Source organism: Propithecus coquereli, unplaced genomic scaffold (assembly GCF_000956105.1).
Source record: "Propithecus coquereli isolate 6110/MARCELLA unplaced genomic scaffold, Pcoq_1.0 Scaffold9, whole genome shotgun sequence".
NCBI classification, from domain to species: domain Eukaryota; kingdom Metazoa; phylum Chordata; class Mammalia; order Primates; family Indriidae; genus Propithecus; species Propithecus coquereli.
The window spans coordinates 2875347-2895181 of NW_012155284.1; the positions used below are offsets into that span (position 1 = coordinate 2875347).

General features: G+C 42.6%; 1 protein-coding gene across 1 annotated transcript in view; it reads left to right on the plus strand.

Moving 5' to 3' along the window:
* The window catches only part of SERINC5 (serine incorporator 5), a 93849-nt gene extending 81821 nt beyond the window's left edge, over positions 1 to 12028 (plus strand). The window contains exons 8-12 of the mRNA XM_012664477.1: positions 226 to 286; positions 4664 to 4730; positions 7680 to 7719; positions 8419 to 8563; positions 10498 to 12028. Of these exons, the coding sequence (XP_012519931.1) occupies positions 226 to 286; positions 4664 to 4730; positions 7680 to 7719; positions 8419 to 8563; positions 10498 to 10645 (461 nt within the window). The 3' untranslated portion in view covers positions 10646 to 12028. The remainder of the gene's footprint in view (positions 1 to 225; positions 287 to 4663; positions 4731 to 7679; positions 7720 to 8418; positions 8564 to 10497) is intronic.
* Positions 12029 to 19835: the final 7807 nt, after the last annotated feature.

A 19835-nucleotide genomic window follows, 5' to 3' on the forward strand; every position in this document is an offset into this window, starting at 1 on the left:
TATTAGAAAAAAAACTATGAAGATATTTGACAGACTAAAATCATATGTTTTTGTGGGTTGCTGGGTGCCCAACAACATATGAAAAAGTTTGCCCCTCTGATAAAATAGAGTTTGGATTTGCCATATACACGTCAATAGAAAAGATGGCAAAAATTCTACTTAGTGTGTTGTATAAAATTACCACACGTAGAGTTACTTTGCAACGTGGACTTTTCGCCCTCTCAGACTTTCAGTTGCTAGTAGGTGTGAAGATTCACTTTTCAGCTGCCCTTAAGCCTGCCCTTGAGTGAGAGATGATACATAAATGTTGTCTCTCTGAGAATCGAGGCTCCATAGTGGAGGTTGGCAAGGGCTAGTCTCATATTCCCAAAAGATATCAATTTTCAAAGCTGACAGCTGCTACCTAAAATCTGTCTAAATGCCAGCAACAAATGTTATTATCGAATGCTATTAATTAAACTACAAAACTGTAGTGCCGGATGGGATGAGGAGACATAAAACAGCAGCTTTCACGAAGTGGACATGAAGAATACCAGCTTGTTCCGTGGGATGCTTCTGTGATCCATGAGCAGGAACTCACTCCGTGGGGATGGGCAGTTTATGCCTCCTCCGAGGTAGCGTGTCAGGGGTCAGTGTGATTGATGTTTTCTGCAGCTCCAGGAGAACATGAATTCAGGCTTAGGAGGGCCTGGGACGAAAGGAATGCTGCCAAGGGTGGGAGCCTGCCCAATTAGGGGTTTTTCAAATCTTGACTTAGAATTTACGTTTTCCTTCCTGACTCAGAGGCATAGAAGGTTGGAGGATGTTACAAAAAGAGGCCACATTGTCTGGGCAGGAACTAACATTCGAACATGATTGCAGGAATTTCTAGAATTCTTGGTAGAAATTGTAGGAAGCCAGAGACTATAGGCAGTATGTTGATTAGAGGGAGAAGTAACCAGCAACTTTCATTTTCTGTAAGGTTATGGAAAGCTGGAAGATTTGCTCTACTTTCCTCACTGCCCACCAAACACTTATTTCTTCTGGGACCATCTGTGTCCTGAGTCCTGCTGCGAGGGCATTCCCTAGGCATGTATTGTACTCCTTGTTGTCTCGGCTCAGCCAAAATGTAGCTCCTGGCTTTCAGACTGGGGCTGCCTTTTCTCCAGAGACTCGTTCTGTTGCACCCAGGAATGATTGCTGTGAAGGACGTCACAGCTCGAACCCATGTAGGCCCTCACCTTGGCCACTGCGGCAGTTCCCTGATGGCTCTTTCTATAGGCCCATCCGTCCATACCCCTTTAGTCCTGGGTCCTTGCTGCAGCAAGCCCTGGCTTCCACCAGCTATTCCTTAATTCCCTCCTTGGTCTGCAGATTTTGACTGAAGTTGTTATTCTGCTGCCTTCAAGCTCAAACTGTCAGGCTGGGCAGGATCCTGGAGTTGATCAGGTTCAGTCTCATCATTGTTTTAATACAGATGAGGAAACAGAGGCTTGGAGCTATTCCTGTTGCTCTCTACTCCCTTCCAGGAAACCTTTCCTTGAGTCTCCTTTGCTGGAGTATTTAGGGATACCGGTGGATAATCTCTCTCTCTCTCTCTTTTTCCCGAAATGGCTTGGAATAATGTCTGTCCTTCTTTTGGGCAAAAGATAAGCTGGATGACTTGCATAATTATACTATTAGGAAGCAATTGTGCTATAAAATATTTCCTGGCTATTTCACTTTTAGCTATGTTTAAGAGAAAAAAACTTAATGTTTAAGCTGTCTTTGAAAACATCTTTTTGAATATAAAATTAGAAAAACTACAAATCTTTATTAAATGCCGGACAGCTTCCTAGTTCAAAATGGGATATTCGCAGCTGCACAGCAGGCCATGTCGAAATAGGTACAAGGTTGTTATGATGGTGTTGCAGAGAAGATTGGCTTCCACTGAGAAAAACTGGAAAATCAAGTAGGGCTATTTATTCTTTTGGTATGTTCTGGGCCTGCTACTTTAAGGGAAAAAATGTAATGGGAGGCCGGGCGCGGTGGCTCACGCCTGTAATCCTAGCACTCTGGGAGGCCGAGGCGGGCGGATTGTTTGAGCTCAGGAGTTCGAGACCAGCCTGAGCAAGAGCGAGACCCCGTCTCTACCAAAAATAGAAAGAAATTAATTGGACAGCTAAAAATCTGTATAGAAAAAATTAGCCAGCCATGGTGGCACATGCCTGTAGTCCCAGCTACTCGGGAGGCTGAGGCAGAAGGATCGCTTGAGCCCAGGAGTTTGAGGTTGCTGTGAGCTAGGCTGAAGCCACGGCACTCTAGCAAGGGCAACAAGTGAGACTCTGTCTCAAAAAAAAAAAAAATGTAATGGGGAGGTTTGTATCCTCACCTTGGCAATCCTGCCTCTGCCTGACCTGCCAGCTCCGCATCAGTAGCATGGTGTGTCCCCTCACCCCGCACCCCCTACTCACACAGAACTTGGGTCTTCTTTGGGGGCTCTGAGTCACTGATTATGTAGCGCAGTGGGAACATGACCGAGCTTCATCACAGTAAGGCTGGGGATAGTCATGAGATCTATCAAGTGCTTGCCCTGTAAGCTTGTCAGGGAGGCAGAATCTGTTATGTCTAACAGGGAAGTTTGTACCTGTTCTTCAGAGATTTTCTGTGGTCCAGCAAAGCTCCAAAAGCAACTGCAGCACAGGTGCTGCGTGGCACCTGACTTGTGCCCCATTCTGCCCACACGGAAGGGGTTCCGGACGCTGCAGTGTTGCAGGTGGGGGAAGGGAAAAGCCTTTTTTTTTTTTTTTGCTGTCACAGTGACTGCAAGACATTGCTGGCATTTTGTGGGACAGGGCCAGAGATAGCAAACACACTACGGTGTGTTAGATGTTCTCCCTATGATAAAGCATCATAACAATGCTGTTAGTCTCCCCCTGCCCCTGTGGGAAGATCCGAGTTAAAGTCACACATACCTTAGCCCCAGAAGAGAAGTTATGGGTAACCCAGGAATTGTTTTATAGCAATTTGTGCGGCGCCGACCAAACAGATGGGTCTTTGTAATAACAGCCTGAATGCAGACAATGAGAATTTCCTAGGCTTAAAGAGCTTATAATACAATCTTTTTTTGATAATTCCAAGAAGAGTGTTTCATGGGGAAAGGCTATGATTGAATAAAGACCTTAATTTAGGGTAACATCTATTTGTAGAAGTCACGTGGCACTAATGATGAACTGAATGTAGATAGTTTTAGAAATAAAAACAAAACCTTCCCCATTTTAGTGCTCTTCAATGGTGAAGTGAAGTGGAAAAGGAACCAGAATCAAAAACTTTGTTTTTCAGAAACCATTTTAGTCCAAAGAATTTATAAAATGGAATATTTATTCTAACTCTATTTTAAACAATGAATGCTATCTTTCAGATGAAAATTTCAGATACTGATCTTTTCTTAAAACTAAAAATTAACAGTTTTCCTTACAGGAAAATATTTTCCCTGGTATATATTCTACTGAATCGTAACTTGTATTTACAAAACATGGGCTGCTCTTAAATGCAACAGGACACATGTGTTCCTTGGGGGCACAGCCACTGGGAAATGTTTCTGTCGCTCCCCTGACCAGGCTCCCAGTCGGGAAGGGCCTAGATCAGCATCCATCAGTTCAAAGCCAAAATGAAAGTGATATTATTATACTTGAGCGGACCACAAGAGAAGAGATGTGCTTGGATCCCAGTGGACCTCTTTGTAAGGAAGGCGTCTTACCATTTTTGTGCATCTCATTGATCTCTTCCCTCCCTGGGAAAGTAGACGAGAACACACTGAGAAGGCAGTGTTGCCCCCCGGGGCTCATTTGGTTGAGATGAATGCCCACCAGCAGACCAGCTGCTTGAACACCAACGCTGCCCGGCCTGTCCGGGAAGCTCAGAGGCTGCATGAGGGTGGGGTTTCTACCCTTCTCACCAGTGAATCCCCAGTGCTTAGAACAGGCCTGACACATAGTAGCCTTCCAGTAAATATTTGCTAAATGCATCTATAAAGTTAGCTGGAACCCTCAGATATGTGTATAATTCTACTTGCTTGAAATGTTGCCACATTTTTGTTTTTAGGAAAAATAAATTCTTTCACCCTGTAAGCCAAATTTTCTAACATTTGACGTCTCTAGGTATGGGGACACTGACAGGAAGAATTTTTTTTTATCACACTGACAGCTACTCTATGTTAAATTTCCAAACAGAAAACCTCGTGGTGCCATAGGCTGACCGTCGCAGTAAATAACCGTGACCTTTGCTTTCGTGCCCCTGCTTTCTATTGCCATCTCTGGGCTCTGTTATCCCTTTTGATCCCCTCAAATGGAGGGAAAGATAAAGTGAAATTAGAAAATTATTACTGTGTTTGAGGGAGGAGAGGCAAAAACCAATACTGGAAACCAAGATACGGGACCAAAAGCCATCTTACTTCACTACCTACAAAATTCTCTTTGCATGAAGTGATCTAATAACAATCTGTGTAAAAAAGGCATCAACCATAGAATCAGCCAGCCAGTTCGGGAATAAAGTGGGATGTTGAAATAGACTGCTTTTATTTCGTCAGCCTGAACTGTAGGTTACAGCGAGCCTCTCATTGGAGCGCTGGCCACCCAGCTGTCCCGCTAGTCCATGTGATATAGCATGTTAATGAGCCCTGCTGACTTTTCTGTTTATTTCTTAGCTTGACATCCACAACAAGATCAAGTTCTGATGCCCTGCAGGGGCGCTACGCAGCTCCTGAACTGGAAGTAAGTTCATTTCCTTTGCCTGTCCTGCTTCATTTCAAGAGACCCATTTCGCAGGAGGACCTTTTGTGTTTATTTGTGTCTTTAATCAGTCTGCACTCCATGATCCTGTTTTTCTGCTCAAGAAAGAAAATTTGGGTATCGGAAAAGAAATGTTTTCCTGTGTGTACCATGGGATTCAAATGAATCAATTGGTTCTCGATTTTCCTCCAGCAAAGCTGGCCTATTGTGTGACATCCTGCTGCCCACCCCCTGCCAGAGGCTTGGGGGTGACCTTGTCAGGCTGCCACCCTACTCTTTTCCTCTGTCATAATGGAGTGTGGGTGGGTTTATTTCTAGTCTATTCATCTGTTTGTACCTGTCCGTGCCCTTCATACATAGCATGACTGTGAGATTATGTAACAGCTGTTCAGAAGGAAGAGAGAAAGGCAGGAAGGGAGGGAACTGTATCTGCTCTGTGCCAGATACCGCGCTGAATGCTGTAGGTACATTAATTCGTTTAACTGTGCGTCAGTTTCATCAGGCAGGCGTTTCACAGGGTAAAGAATTATGAATGATAAACACATTGGTTTCAGGCTCTTAGTGAGGCCTTTCATCCACACATCCAAAGAATCAGGAGGTTCAGCTGATGCCTGTTGGTCAATGAAATGTCTGTTATTTTGTTAATTGTGCAGAAGTCTTTCTGGGCCTCTCAGAGGACCATCCTCCAAGGTGAGAAAGGTCTAATCACATGGAGGCAGCCAGGAAAAGCCTCAGCCCTGACCCAAGAATGGAAAGAACCAGGGGTTCCAGTGATGGCTAAGACTTAACAGCACTTGCCACGTGCTGGCACGCTTCTAGGCTCTTCATATGTTACTTCATTTAATCTTCATCAAAACCCAGGGAGGTGCTATTATCTCCATTTTAAAGAGGAGAAAAACAGAAAAATTAAGTCATTTAAACCTTGCAGGTTTCCATTTGCCAGGATAGAGACCATACACTTCAGCCCCAGAGTCTGTGTCCTTGGCCCCGGCTGCCCAAGGGCTTGGGGACTGTGCCCTGACCTTTGCTGCTGACCTGGTGTGGTGTCCGGCCACCGGCTGCATCCTAATAGCTTCCTCTGGATGGAAGAATCCTGGTATCTGTCCAGATACAGGCAGTTTACTCTGCAGCTGGGTGTCAGGGGACGGTCTTTCCTGCACCTGACCTGGAGATAGGGAACCGTTATGAAAGTTTGTCAATCTGCCAGCGTCATTCACCAGCTCTTTCTGTCGCTTCAAGGAGAAAACTGTGCCGAGTTTGAATACGTTACTGCCTGTTATGCAGAAGAGAATGGTCTCTAGAAGGCAGGCGTTTGTTCTCACCACTGACTGGGTGACCACCTGCTGAGGCTGGACCGTTATGGTTTCAATGTCCCTATTGTGTACAGAGTTCAAGCTCAGAGAACAGCAAGTCTCTAAGTTAGATTTAAGAGAGGATGTTTTTCTTCTCAGTCCAAGGAAAAACGTCCCAGTGTTTCCTTCTGAACTGGAGAGTATGCAGGGTGGAAGTCGCCTTGCTCTCCTGCATCACGTTTCACAGGGTACAACTTTGAAAGGGAGAGTTGTTAGTTTCTTGTGGCAACTTAAGCTTCAAAGGAACTGGGACCCTAGCATCCTGTATCTTAGGCCCGCTGAATGAATCTGTGACTTTTCGACTGTGCCACTTGACCCAAGGTCCTGTCAAGGCTAAAACCTCTATTACAGGTTTCCTCGACAAGCAGGGAAACAGGGGCTTGGCCTTGAGGTGCAAATGGGACGAGGGCTCAGCTGCCATGTCCTTGTCCCAGGCTCTCTGCTCTTTGCAGTTCAAATGTCTTCAGCCAGAAAGCGCCGAGGACCCAGTACTTCCCAGACTGTCTCGGTACCTGGTACTTTCTTACTCTGTTTACTGGCGTCCTTCTGGAATCGTGAACTAATTTTTCATAACCTGATTTTTAAAAATTAAGTTCACTGTTTCGAGTAGGTAAGAAATAACGAAATGAAATTCGAAAGGTACCAAAGATGCTTCGAAGGCATCCCGTCCATCCCTGTCCACGGCCAGCGCAGCAGCTGGTTGTCGTAGGGAACGTGGGCAGGCCTCCTGCTTCCACGTTCCTCGGCCCCACCATATCCTAGATACCGCGCGTCACCAGTTGTGAATCGTGGACCTCGGAGTCCCCATCCTGCATTGGTGTGTCTCCCTCTGTCACTAAGCTACTTTGGTGACTTGGGCCAGTTATTTAACCTGCCTGACCTCAGTTTCCTCAACTGTAGACAGGATAGGAATCCCAGCCTTGGAGGTTGAAGAGGATTTCATGAAGCAGCATGGAAAGGAAAGCCCCGGAAGGCAGGGGGTGCAGGAGAGTGGCCCTTGTGTTCGTTGTATGGTCCACACTGAGTTCTGCAGAAGCGGACACCCAGGCAGAGCTGGTCAGTCAGGATATTTATTAGGAATCAGAGCATGTGGAAGGGAGGAGGGCGAAGGAGGCAAAATTGGGTAGAAAGTGAAGCTGAAGGGCGGTGCAGGCTGACAGAGCCTCGCTCCCCCCAGGGGGTGCTCCAGAGCTTGTGCATCAGAGTCGTCCCCGGGGGTCAGAGTGGGGGCCTTTATCCCGCTACTGTCATCAGCTATTCAGTGGGGCCTCCCCAGGAAGGGTAAAGGGGCTGACGCCTGGAGGCTCTGTTCCCAGCAGGAGTGAGCTCCACGTCCTTTGAAGGGGACCCGGTGGCACATCTCCATCCATGGTATTTCCTGTCCCCAGCACCCAGCACATCTGGGAAAGAACAGATGTTTAGTCAAAACCTCTGGAAGGAATAAAGCGTGTAGTTCAGGGCGTGGGATGTGGCTCAAGTAGGGGAAGGTGTGGCAGGTAGGTGGCCCCCTGTGCCTTGCTGATGTGGAGGGAGGGAATAGAAAACAAGCTGCCTGACTTTGTCTCTTTTGCTTTCACAGGTAGCTCGGTGCTGTTTTTGCTTCGATCCCAGTGGAGAGGGTACGCAGAGCACTTCTATTCTTTCATCTGTGTGGCCCTGCAGACCTGTAGCTCTAGGCTGTAGGCAGTTGGGATTCAGACACAAATGAGTTGGATAGTAAGGGGAAAATTTTTATTCCAAAACTGGTTTACTGTTTATATACTTTCACATTCTTCCTCAGGGGTAGCTGGGTTTTGTTTGTTTGTGTTGGTATTCTGGCAAGGAGAGTCAGTCTATATTTTGGCTCATACATAAGTTAAATTATATGGTGAGATCTAGAAGCAAACATACTCTTTTTTTAAAGGAATAATTTGGAAAATACCACAAGGTCCTCAAAATAATATTTTGGGGCCATTTCTGTCCTTCAGCTTACTTTCCTTCTTGGATTAGAGGATTCCAAGGATTCCAAGAGCTTGAGAATTCTTGGTCTATGCTCACTTTCTGCTAGGTTTATAATAAGTCTTATGTCTTTTAGGGCTCTCTTCTGCTCTGTTAAAATAAATGTGACATTAGGTAACTTATCCTGTTACAGAAGTTACTGGGGTAGGGTGGGGTTTTGTGCTCATGGGACAGATTTGAGTTGCCTGAGGGTACAGGTGGCTTTTTTACCTCTTTTCTACTCAACATCCCCTGACATTGAATTCGTGAGTTGGCTTTGCTAAACGGTTCAGTTCTCGTGTGTTCACTTGTTGAACTTGGGCTCCCTCTGTGATTCACAGACACTGAAGAGCAGGAGCAGGTAAAGGAGGGACCACGAGTCATTTATGACGAGAAGAGAGGCACCGTCTATAACTATTCCTATTTCCACTTCGTGTTCTTCTTGGCTTCCCTCTATGTGATGATGACCATCACCAGCTGGTTCAAGTGAGTGGCCCTTTGCTTAGACATTTTTGAAGGGGCAGTCTTAAAGTTTAGAGTACTCTTTGTTAAAGTGCTTAAACAGGCTGGGTGTGGTGGCTCACACCTGTAATCCCAGAGACTTGGGAGGCTGAGGTAGGAGGATTGCTTGAGGCCAAGTGTTCGAGACCAGCCTGGGCAACATAGAGAGACCCCATCTTTAAAAAAAATAAAATAAAATACTGGGACACTCAGCAAATCTCCCTAAATCTTGTCTCAGTTCCGCTGCACTCACAACCTTTACAGGAAGCAGTTCTGAGTTCTTAACAGTCGATTGGTATGTTTTTAAGCCTGGAGATTGGTGATGCATACTGCAACTTTAAGGATGGAAGGTGAGCTCCAAATGGGCACTCTGGAAAACATAGTAATAGTAATGGAGCAAAAATGTGAAATTCCTAAACAATCATGTGCCTCTAAGAAAGAGAAAATATCCCTTTTTTTCCCCTACTTCAAATTTTGTGTGTGTCTCTTTTCTCCCATTTTTTCCCTACATTTTCCCTACATTTTCATAACAAAGTTTGAAACATCTTTTTTACAAAATGAACCAATGTGGAATTATGAAAAGTGACAAACTGACACCTCCACACATACTCAGATAACCACTGCTATGGTGTGTATCCTTTCATTCCTTCTCTATGCATTTACAAGCCTGTGGAATTTTTCTTAACATAAATGACATTACACATGTTTTCCCTCTTGAGGTTTTTTTTTTTTTTTATTTTAACTTGGCGTACATGATGGGCCTGGCTTTCCCTGTCACTGTACAGAGATTCATACTTTCTCTACAGATCCAAAGTTTGAGTTGTACCATAATTTGTTTGATAAGTTAGGCGTGGCGATTTAGGCCCATTGCGCTTTCCTTTATTCATTATTCAGCACATGTGCAGTGGCTCCTGTGTGCCTCAGTGTTCTAGGTGGCAGGGCTTGTAGTCTAGTGGGAGAGACAGACCGTGACTCAAATCAAATACAGTGTGTCAGACGGTGGTGAGTACTGGGGAGAAAAATAAAATGAGGAAGGGGAAGGAAGAATACCCAGCAGGGTGGGGATGGCGGGGGTGGCAGTTTCTACACAGTGATTGGGGAAGACTTCATTGGCTGGAGGGATCTATAATTAAAAAGGCAGATAATAACAAACGTCGAGGAAGTTGAGAAATTCGAACCCTCTTACATTGTTGGTAGGAATGTAAAATGAAGCTGCTTTGGAAAACAGTTCCGCAGTTCGTTAAACAGTTAAAACAGAATTATGATATGATTCAGCGATCCTGCTCCTAAGTATATACCCAAGACAAAAGGAAAAATATGTCTGCACAGAAACTTGCACACTAATGTTCATAGCAGCATTATTCATAATAGCCAAAAAGTGGAAACAACACAAATGTCCATCATCTGGTGAATGGATAAACAAAACGTGCCATATCCATGCAATGAAGCAATATAAGGGAATGGGGTGCTCATACATGCTACTACATGGGTGAGCCTTGAAGATAGTTTGCTGAGTAGAAAAAGCCAGTTATAAGAGGCCGCGTGATTCCTTTTATATCACCTGTGCAGACTAGGCAAATCCATAGAGACAGAAAGTAGATGAGATTGGTGAATGCAGGGTGATGGGGGCAGTGGGAAGAAGAGGAAGGCAGCTAAGGGGTGCAGGATTTCTTTCTGCGGTGATGAGAATGTTCTAAAATGGATTGGGGTGACAGCTGCACACGTCTGTCTAGGCACATATTAAAAGCCGTTGAACTGTGTGTACCGAAATGGGTGTGAACTATATCACAATTGAGTTGTTAAAAAAGGAAAAAGAAAGGCCGGGGGTGGGACAGGAAGCAGGGAGACAGTGAACTAGACACCCCCCCCGCCTTCCACTGTTCCTGCTCCAACCACAGCTGGGTCTTTTGTCTCCACAGCTATGAAAGCGCCCACATCGAAACCTTCTTGAGCGGGAGCCCGTCCATCTTCTGGGTCAAGATGGCCTCCTGCTGGATCTGCGTGCTGCTGTACCTGGGGACGCTGGTCGCTCCTCTCTGCCGTCCTGCTCCGCACTTCTCCGTGTGAGGATGTCAGCAGGGCCCTCAGCTTGGCAGGCCTGCAGCCGTGTGAAGACGTCCTTTGCACAGTGCCCCGGGGGTTCGAGCAGTGACTGGTGCCCTGTGCTTGAGTGGGTCTGAAAAGGCTTTCAGAAAAAAATCTCCTGATCAGCTTTTTAATTGTGAATTCAAAAAGAAAAAACCAATTTGTCCCAAAGGATTTGAAATTTTCAGCCAAACTGATTATGGGCGATAATATGTGTTTTTATTTGTCTTACTGCTAGAAACTGGATAGTAGTTATGTTGGTATTTTCCTTCTGCACGTTTTTACTAAAACAGAATTCGGGGCACAATGTCCTTTCACGGGGATAAAAACCTATCTTGTGTGGCCTGTCATTCTCATCCTTGGAATTGCAAAACATGCCAAAATTTTGAGCCCCCGGCCCTTGATAGAATCCAGACCCCTCTCACTTCTCCTTCCTGGTGCCTCATCCCCAGTGGGCTTTGAGCACAGGACTCGGCCCGCAGGGCCCCTGATATTTACAGGGTACACGCCGCTTCCCTGTGAGGGTGTGATGCTGGGAATCACAGACTTGACTCCCTTCCCAGGGATCTCCTCTTCCTTTCCGGGCTCAGCATCTTTGTATTCAATAATAATGTGAAAAAGCACAATTTGCCCGATCTCCACCGGGTGTTTCCCCACCGTGTTATCACTACCTGGTTCGAGTTACTGCAATAAGTGTGGCGCTTGTCTGTGTTGTTGTTCACACGATTATAGAACAAGATTCATGTTGTTTCCTTTGCCTATGCGATGGAGGGCTATAACTCTCACCTGTTTGTGCCGTAAACAATAATAACTAAGGACCTTACCTGAAAAGATGCTTCCTGACGAAGCCTGCTGCACCCCTGCACCCCTCTTTCGGTCGTTAGGGTCAGCCCCTCCGTTCCTCCTCCACCTTGAGGCCTTTGAGATTGTCAGAGCAAAAGAGCTTTTGTTTTCCAGATCCACGTGACCACTATGGTTTCCTTGGTAGATTTACCGAGGGGAGAATTTCCTGAGGTGAGGATCCCAGGCACCACCTCACACAGCCCTCAGGCAGATCCGGCCTGTTAGACAAGCTGTGGAAGTGACCAAATACACTTTCAGAAAGGTAGGTGGTTGGGGGTATTTAATTAAGCCATAGACAACCTCCACAGAAACTTCCAAAACACGTACTTGTAAAGTAATACCCACAGTGACTGTCGGCAGCTACCCAAGGTGTGCCGTTTTCAGTGTTGATGTTCTTCGTCAGGGCAGAGGTGTGCGCAGTGCCAAGTCCATTGGCGCATTGACTGCCCTGTCTGTTGTTTTGAGCTTGGGGCCTGGTGAAGCAAAACCCTGCAGTTGGTTCATGTAAGTCTTACTTATTGATGTTCTTATTGTTATAATTAACACCGACAATTTAGTTCTAAAAATGTGGATTGCATTGCATATAACTCACATACAGAAAACAATAAAAAATAACAAACTAGAAAGGAACGTTTTGTTTTAATAAAACCGTGGCCCCAAGGAAAAATTTATTTTTCTAGTGTGGCACTCAATGTGTTAAAGACACCCAGTGGAGATACCTAGGGGCTCTCCAGTTAGTATTTCATGCAGGGTAGAAAGAATCTTCTGAGTTCCCTGGAAGCAAGGGTCTGAGAATAAAAGGACAGCCTAGATGTTTTTTCTGTGGCCTACTATACAAGTTGGGTGGAATTGGGACCCACCTGAGCTGGGCTCCTGTGTGCCAAAATGCTGATGGGAGAAATTGTCAACTCTTCATTTCTATTCACTTCTTTGCCCTCCTCCCAAGAAAACCAAGGGAGAACCAAACACAGGAGATGAATTCCTTTAGAACGTTGCTATTTACAGTGTTTGAGATTCAGTTTTAAAAGGCACTCTGTGTGTGTAAGAGAGCATTGTTTGGTAAACTTCATCAAATTTCTTTTTGAAGGGCAGAAGGTCTTTGTAATCAGCAGTTCAAAGATCCCTCTGGAGTCTCAAAGTGAATAGCCCTGTGCTATAACCCAGGACATCCTAGTTAGGCCAGTGGCAGTGGACGCTCTGTGGGCCAGGACCAGGCTTGGGGAGTGGGGCTGTATGTCACACACGGTGGGTGGCGCAGTGACTTGGGGCTCTGGGTGAGCCAAGACTGTCTTCAGGAGACACCATGAGAAAAGCAGATCAAGAGCCAGGGTCATGTTCCTAACTGGTGTCATTGTGTTTCCCTCCTGCTGGGGTCTAGTAGAGTCCTTGATTTGCCTTCTCAGCTGGGTCTGGCAGCCAGTTGACACAGCTTTAGAACTGGCCCTTCCACGAGGTCAAGGTTGAGCTGACAAGGCCATGTATTCCTTGCCTGGCCTTTGTTAGCCCCCTTTCCTCTGCAGAAAGCAGCTCAGGGAAACACAAACAGGGAACGTTGCCGGTGGAAGGCCCTTGTAGCTTCCTTCTGGGGCCAGCCCAGCCGGACCACGTTTTCTAGCTACGCAAGTCTTGTGGCATAAGTTCCCTTCTGAAGGCTGATCTGATGCCAGAGGAAGAGTTCCAGTTGCTCTGATTTTTATTCCCAACTGAAAATGTTAGCAGATTTATCTGAATGACTGAAAAAGAGGTGGATGTACGACTCTGAGGACGGATGGCATATAAATAAGTTGACATTAATGATTATTAATTGCGACAAACAATACTCAGGTGAAGAGTCAACATTCATGGGTTTAAAGAGTGTACATTTTTGTGCTATTATGATTTAAGAAACTGGAAAAATTGTGCCAATTGCTTTGAGTTGCTATAATAGTGATGTTAAGTTGATTAACTCACTGATAACTTTTTAAAATAATAGACCTTTGGTTCCTACAACTTTTTGTACAGGATTTAAAAAGTGTATTCCCAGAAGCTGCTGGTCAGACACCTTTAGCAATGAAAGTTGAAGAAGATTTTTAAAAATTGCATGTATACGTTTCTCTGTGTCATTCATCTGATGTGGAAAATTTTTCCCTCTCACTTTCCTGAGTACAAACACTGAGTAGGAGGAGCGGTTCTTACCGGAGTGTTCTACCTAGATGTGTTACCTGACTGAAGACTGGATACTATTTCTATTATGAGACTTTGGAAACCTTATCACTCTCCTACCCAGTTGAGCTTTTTTTTAAAATACTATTTAATTGGTTTTGTTTTTGTCCTCACGGTTTCCTAAGAAATTGTCTGAAGTAATTGTTTGCCAGAGGTATTTGGAGCTGCTTTGTGGAGGAGACAGACGGTGCATGTGGGGCTGTGTGGAGGGTGGGGTTTTTGGGAATTTGGGATTCTCTCTGCCATACGACATTGCTTGTTTCCATTTCCTCAGAGGGTCCTACGTTATGAATGACCTCAGTGTGGTGTTAATTCCCCAAGCTTATCCCAACATTGTCACCCTCTGCCTTTTTAAGATGATGTAGTTATTTAATTTTTGCCACAAGTTTTACCACCATTGGTGCTTCATGTTACCCTGTGAAGGGAATTCCAGAGCCTGTGTTTAAGCTGCCTGGGCTTTTCCCCTCCCTTCATTGCCTTTCTAAATAGTGTCCCATTTTGGTGTACGCGCATGTCCTGTTCCTCTTCAAAATGAAAGAGGGCTTAACTTACAATGAGGAAGGGACTGGCCTTGGACTAAGTAAGACCCTGCCCACCCAGAAAGGACCCCGGGGCCTCCTTCATCAAGGACAATGCAGTAGCCACTTGGCTTACAGGATTCTCTGTAGGATATTCTCTGTAACTTGCTAATAAACTTAGTTTTGCGTTTCAGGCAGAGATGGGTTCTCTAATGTTGGACCTTTGACTTCACCAGACTGGAGAGCTGTTCCCACAGATCTTTAGATCTCTCTCCCTTTTTTCTTCCTCAGTAAGTCATTCACAAAAGTAGTCATTCTGAAAGGTTGAAATATTTGGCTTTACCAAAGACTGTTTTTTTTTAAAAAAAATGAAATTCTTTCAGAGAAAAACTTAAATGGGGAAGGGTGGATCAAGAATGCGTATGTCCCAGTCTTTTTCTGTGGAAGGATCTCATCATATTCATGTGAGTGACATGATGGAAGAACTCTTGATAATCCTTTGGGATAAAGGATCCTGGGAAATTCTCTCAGGTAAAGAAAGCTTACAACAGATGTGTAATATATGTCTTGAGGGCTATTTATAAGAAATTTAAGAGAATTGTTTTGTTTTACTTTATTAAAGATTTAAGCTTTTTTACTTTGCAAAAAAAACTCTACAAAAGTTTTATAGATATAACTTTGTTAATTTTTTAAACTTTTCTGAAACAACAAGCTATAGCCAAATTATGTGGTTATGTTTTGCTATATTAGAATTTGAAAATGCAATATGTGTGGTAAATCTACTGTTTGAAATTTATAATGGTCTCTGATATGGTTAGAATTTTGCTAACTTCTAAAATAGTTATTTTTCCCCTTTAGTCACAAAACCAATTACGGATTTATATATGTTTTTTGAATGTTAATTTTTGTATAAGGCATCTGAAGTTGACCAGTCTTTTCCTATGTGAAAAACTCAAAACTTGTTAACTCTGTACTTTAATAAAATTTAAAATTGAAAACCAGGGTGAGTTTTTTTCCCCCTTTATTAGGTACATATGTAATTAGAGTCCTCCCCAGTGGGTGTTTTCCAAAGACGTTGCCTTCAGATGTTAATCAGGTCTCTCTGAAGCATTGTACAGTTTATGCTGATTCCTTAATTGACAAATAAAACTTTTATGTATTTATGGCGTACAACATGTTTTGAAATAGATACATATTCTGCATTGGCTAAATTAAGCTAACTAACATATATGTTACCTCATTTTTTGCAATGGCTAAATCAAGCTAACTAACATATATATTACCTCATTTTTTTGTGGCGAGAACACTTTCAGTAATTTTTGAGTATATAATACAATGTTATTAATTCTAGTTACCATGTTATACTATAGAGCTCTTGAACTTCTGTCTAACTGAAATTTTTTGTTCTTTGAACATCACCTCCATGTCTGAGAACCACTTTTACTCTCTGCTTCTAAGAGTTCGACTCTTTTAGATTCCATGTATAAGTGAGATCATTCAGTATTTTTGTGTCTGGCTTCTTTCACTTAACAATGTCCTCCAGGTTTATCCAAGTTGTTGTATGTTGCACCAGTCCCTCTTTTTTAAGGCCAAATATATATATTCTATTGTATATATGTACAACCTTTTCTTTTTATATTCATTTGTCCACAGACACTTGGGTTGATGCCATATCTTGGCTATCGTGAATAATGCTGCAGTGAAGATGGGAGTACAGACATCTTTTTGACATACTGATTTCATTTCCTTTGGATATATACCAGTAGTGGGATTGCTGGATCATATGGTAGTTTGTGAGAAACCTCTGTACTGTTTTCCATAGAGGCTGTACCAATTTGCATTACCACCAGCAGTGTACAAGGGTTCTCTTTTCTCCACATGCTTGCCAACACTTACTTACCTTTTGCCATTTTAATAATAGCCATTCTCATAGATGAGGTGATATCTCATTGTAGTTTTAATTTGCATTTCCTTGATATTAGTGATATTGGACATTTTTTCATATACCTTATTGGCCATTTGTATGTCTTTTGAGAAGTATCTATTCAGGTCCTTTGCCCACATTTTAATTGGGTTGTTTTCTTTCTTGCTATTGAGTGTTGAGTTCCTTAGATATTTTGGATATAACCCCTTATCAGATGTATGATTTGCAAAATATTTTCTCCCATTCTTTAGGTTGCCTCTTCACTCTGTTGTTTCCTTTGCTGTGCAGCTTTTTAGTTTGATGTGATCTCATTTGTCTGTTTTTGTTTTTGTTGCCTGGCAGTTTTACAGTTTCAGGTCTTACATGTCAGTTTTTAATCCATTTTGAGCTGATTTTTGTCTATGATATGAAATAAGGGTCTAATTTCATTCTTCTTTGTACATGTGGATATGCAGTTTTCCCAACACCATTTATGAAAGAGACTTTCCTCAATGTTGTGCCAATTGTCAAGAATGGAAATACAAACATGACAATGCAAGCTTGTTGTCTTCTTCTTTGAAAGCTCCTGTGGATCATCACACTTTGTTTTTCCTACCCTTATGCTAGTGCTACACTGTCTTGACTACAATAACTAGAGTAAGTTTTTAAAAAAGGTAGTATAAGTTCTCCAATGTGGTACTTCTTTTTCAAAATTTGGCTATTCTAGGTCTTGTGCGTTTCCATTTAAAATTTAGAATTATAGTAGTCCACCCTTATGCACGGGGATACATTCAGTGGATGCCTGAAACCACAGTTCGTACCAAGTACCATATTTACTGTGTTTTTCCAGTCTGATCACAAAGGTGGCTACTAAGTGACCAGTGGGTGGGTAGTGTAGGCAGTGTGGACATGCTGGACAAAGAGATGATTCACATCTCAGGTGGGATGGAATAGGATGCCAGATTTCATCATACTACTTAAGTGGTGTACAATTTAAAACTTATGAATTATTTCAGAAATTTTCCATTTAATAACTTTGGAACATAGTTGACTACAGGTAACTGAAACCTTAGATATCAAAACTGCTGATGAAGGGGGACTACTGTGACCTGTCAGTCTTCTTGATTGGATAGCATTGAATCTTTAGATCAATTTGGGAAGAATTGACATCATAACAATACTGAGTCTTCTGATCTATGATTTTATCTTTCATTTATATAGATCTTTAATTTCTATAGTAGTGTTTGTAATTCTTCTGTTTTTATTAAAATATCTTTTATGATATTTAATCTTGATACTTCTAATCCTCTTTTTTTATTTCAGCATATTATGGGTGTACAGTTGTTTAGATTACGTATGTTGCCCACGCCCCCCCATCCCCCTCCAAGTCCGAGCTTCAAGCGTGTCCATCCCCCGGATGGTGCGCATCGCACTCTTTGTGTATGCATATACCTGTCCCCTCCTCCCCCTCCCCCCTGCCCGACATCTAATAAATGTTATTCTTATATGTACACTTATGTGTTGCTCAGTTAATACCAATTTGATGGTGAGTACATGTGGTGCTTGTTTTTCCATTCTTGGGTACTTCACTTAGTAGAATGTGTTCCAGCTCTATCCAGGAGAATGCAAGAGGTGCTATATCACCATTGTTTCTTTCTTTTTTTTTTTTTTTTTTGAGACAGAGTCTCACTCTGTTGCCCTGGCTAGAGTGCCATGACGTCAGCCTAGCTCACAGCAACCTCAAACTCCTGGGCTCAAGCAATCCTACTGCCTCAGCCTCCCGAGTAGCTGGGACTACAGGCATGCGCCACCATGCCCGGCTAATTTTTTTTAATATATATATTTTTTTAGTTGTTGCACTAATTTATTTCTATTTTTTTTTAGTAGAGACGGGATTTCACTCTTGCTCAGGCTGGTCTCAAACTCCTGAGCCCAAACGATCCGCCCACCTCGGCCTCCCAGAGTGCTAGGATTACAGGCGTGAGCAACCGTGCCCGGCCTCACCATTGTTTCTTAAAGCTGAATAGTACTCCATGCTATACATATACCACATTTTATTAATCCACTCATGTATTGATGGACACTTGGGTTGTTTCCACATCTTTGCAATTATGAATTGTGCTACTATAAACATTTGGGTGCAGGTGTCTTTTTTATAGAATGTCTTTTGTTCTTTTGGGTAGATACCCAGTAATGGGATTGCTGGATCAAATGGTAATTCTACTTGTATCTCTTTAAGGTATCTTAAACACTTGGGATGTTGGTTCAGCAGCTGAAGGGTGTCAGGCCAAAGATTACTGAATTTGTGGCTTCCCCCGTGGTCCCCAGGGGCTGCTTTGCAGATCCATCTCATCTGCAGTCCAGCCCAAGACCAAGCGAGGGCGCTGGGCTCTCTGAACAAAAGCATATTGCATGTTTTAGGGCAGAAAATATCAAGATGGATCTACCATATCTTGTTATTGCCAGAAAACAAAAATACAGTACTTTCAAAAACCTTTTGATGACAAGCTAAATTATGTCTAGCCATAAATTTTATCTAGAGATACCATTTTATAATCACAGTATTTTGTGTATATGTTCCTGCTTTTTATGGTGAGTAAAGAGACTCTGATGTACTAGACTCAAAATGTTAGTGAAAATTTATAAGAAGATACACGTAATTAAGTTTGGAATTAATGTTCAAATGTTTAAGTTATTAAAATTTGTTAAATTTATAAGGTTATACTTTTTAGGTTTAGATGTTTTCAGTGTTTAGTAAGATTTTGTCTATAGACATGTGAGTCTGCTTTGTTTTTTTCTTTAATAAAGTCAATTAAAATTAGATTTAAAATTCTTAAACTGAATTTTAAAAGTTTGATAAAAATTTGGGTGTACTTTATCAAATCTATAAGCCAATTTGGCATTAATCAAAGCCAAATAAAAGAAGCTAAAATATTAACAAAAGTAATTGATTTATAAATAAAATGACACAAATTTAAAGGCTTCAAAATTAAGTTTTAAAATACATAATTTAAAAATATAAAATTGAAACTCAAGCAAATGTTTATTCCAATGCATAAAAGCTCTCTTTAGGCATAAGAAAAATTCAGTTGATACTTTGGAGGTAGATATATCAGTCAGTTTAGGCTACATTGCAATGTAGTAACATGCAAATAAAAGTCTCAGTGGTTTACAATGACTGAATTTCAGTTCTTGCTCACGTATCAATTGTGGGCTGTCTGTAGCTCTGCTCTGAGTTCTTCACTCTTAAGACTGAGGCTAATATAGGAGTCTCTACTTGGGATATTGCTGGTTTCATGCAAGAGAGAATGAACACAGCAGAACTACATGATGACTCAAAGCTTCTCCTGAGAAGTGGCACTCATCACTTTTCTTTGTCATTGCATTGATGAAGGCAAGTCTCATGGCCACTCTTGAGGTCAACAGAGTGAGGATATAATCCTCCCACAAGGAGGGGCATCTCAAATCACATACCTAAGGCTGATGCAATGAAGCAGGGAAGTACTATCCTCCCGTAGGTTCACATATTTTGAATAATACAACCTACCATAACGAGGATTAGGAGATTTTTAAAAATTCTTACAACTTATATTTTCTCCCTGTCACATATGATATCAATATGTCCTAACTTACAGAAGTAATTGTGTCTGGGTGTTGGAATTACGGGTGATTTTAATTTTCTTCTTTGAAAGTTTTCAACAATGAG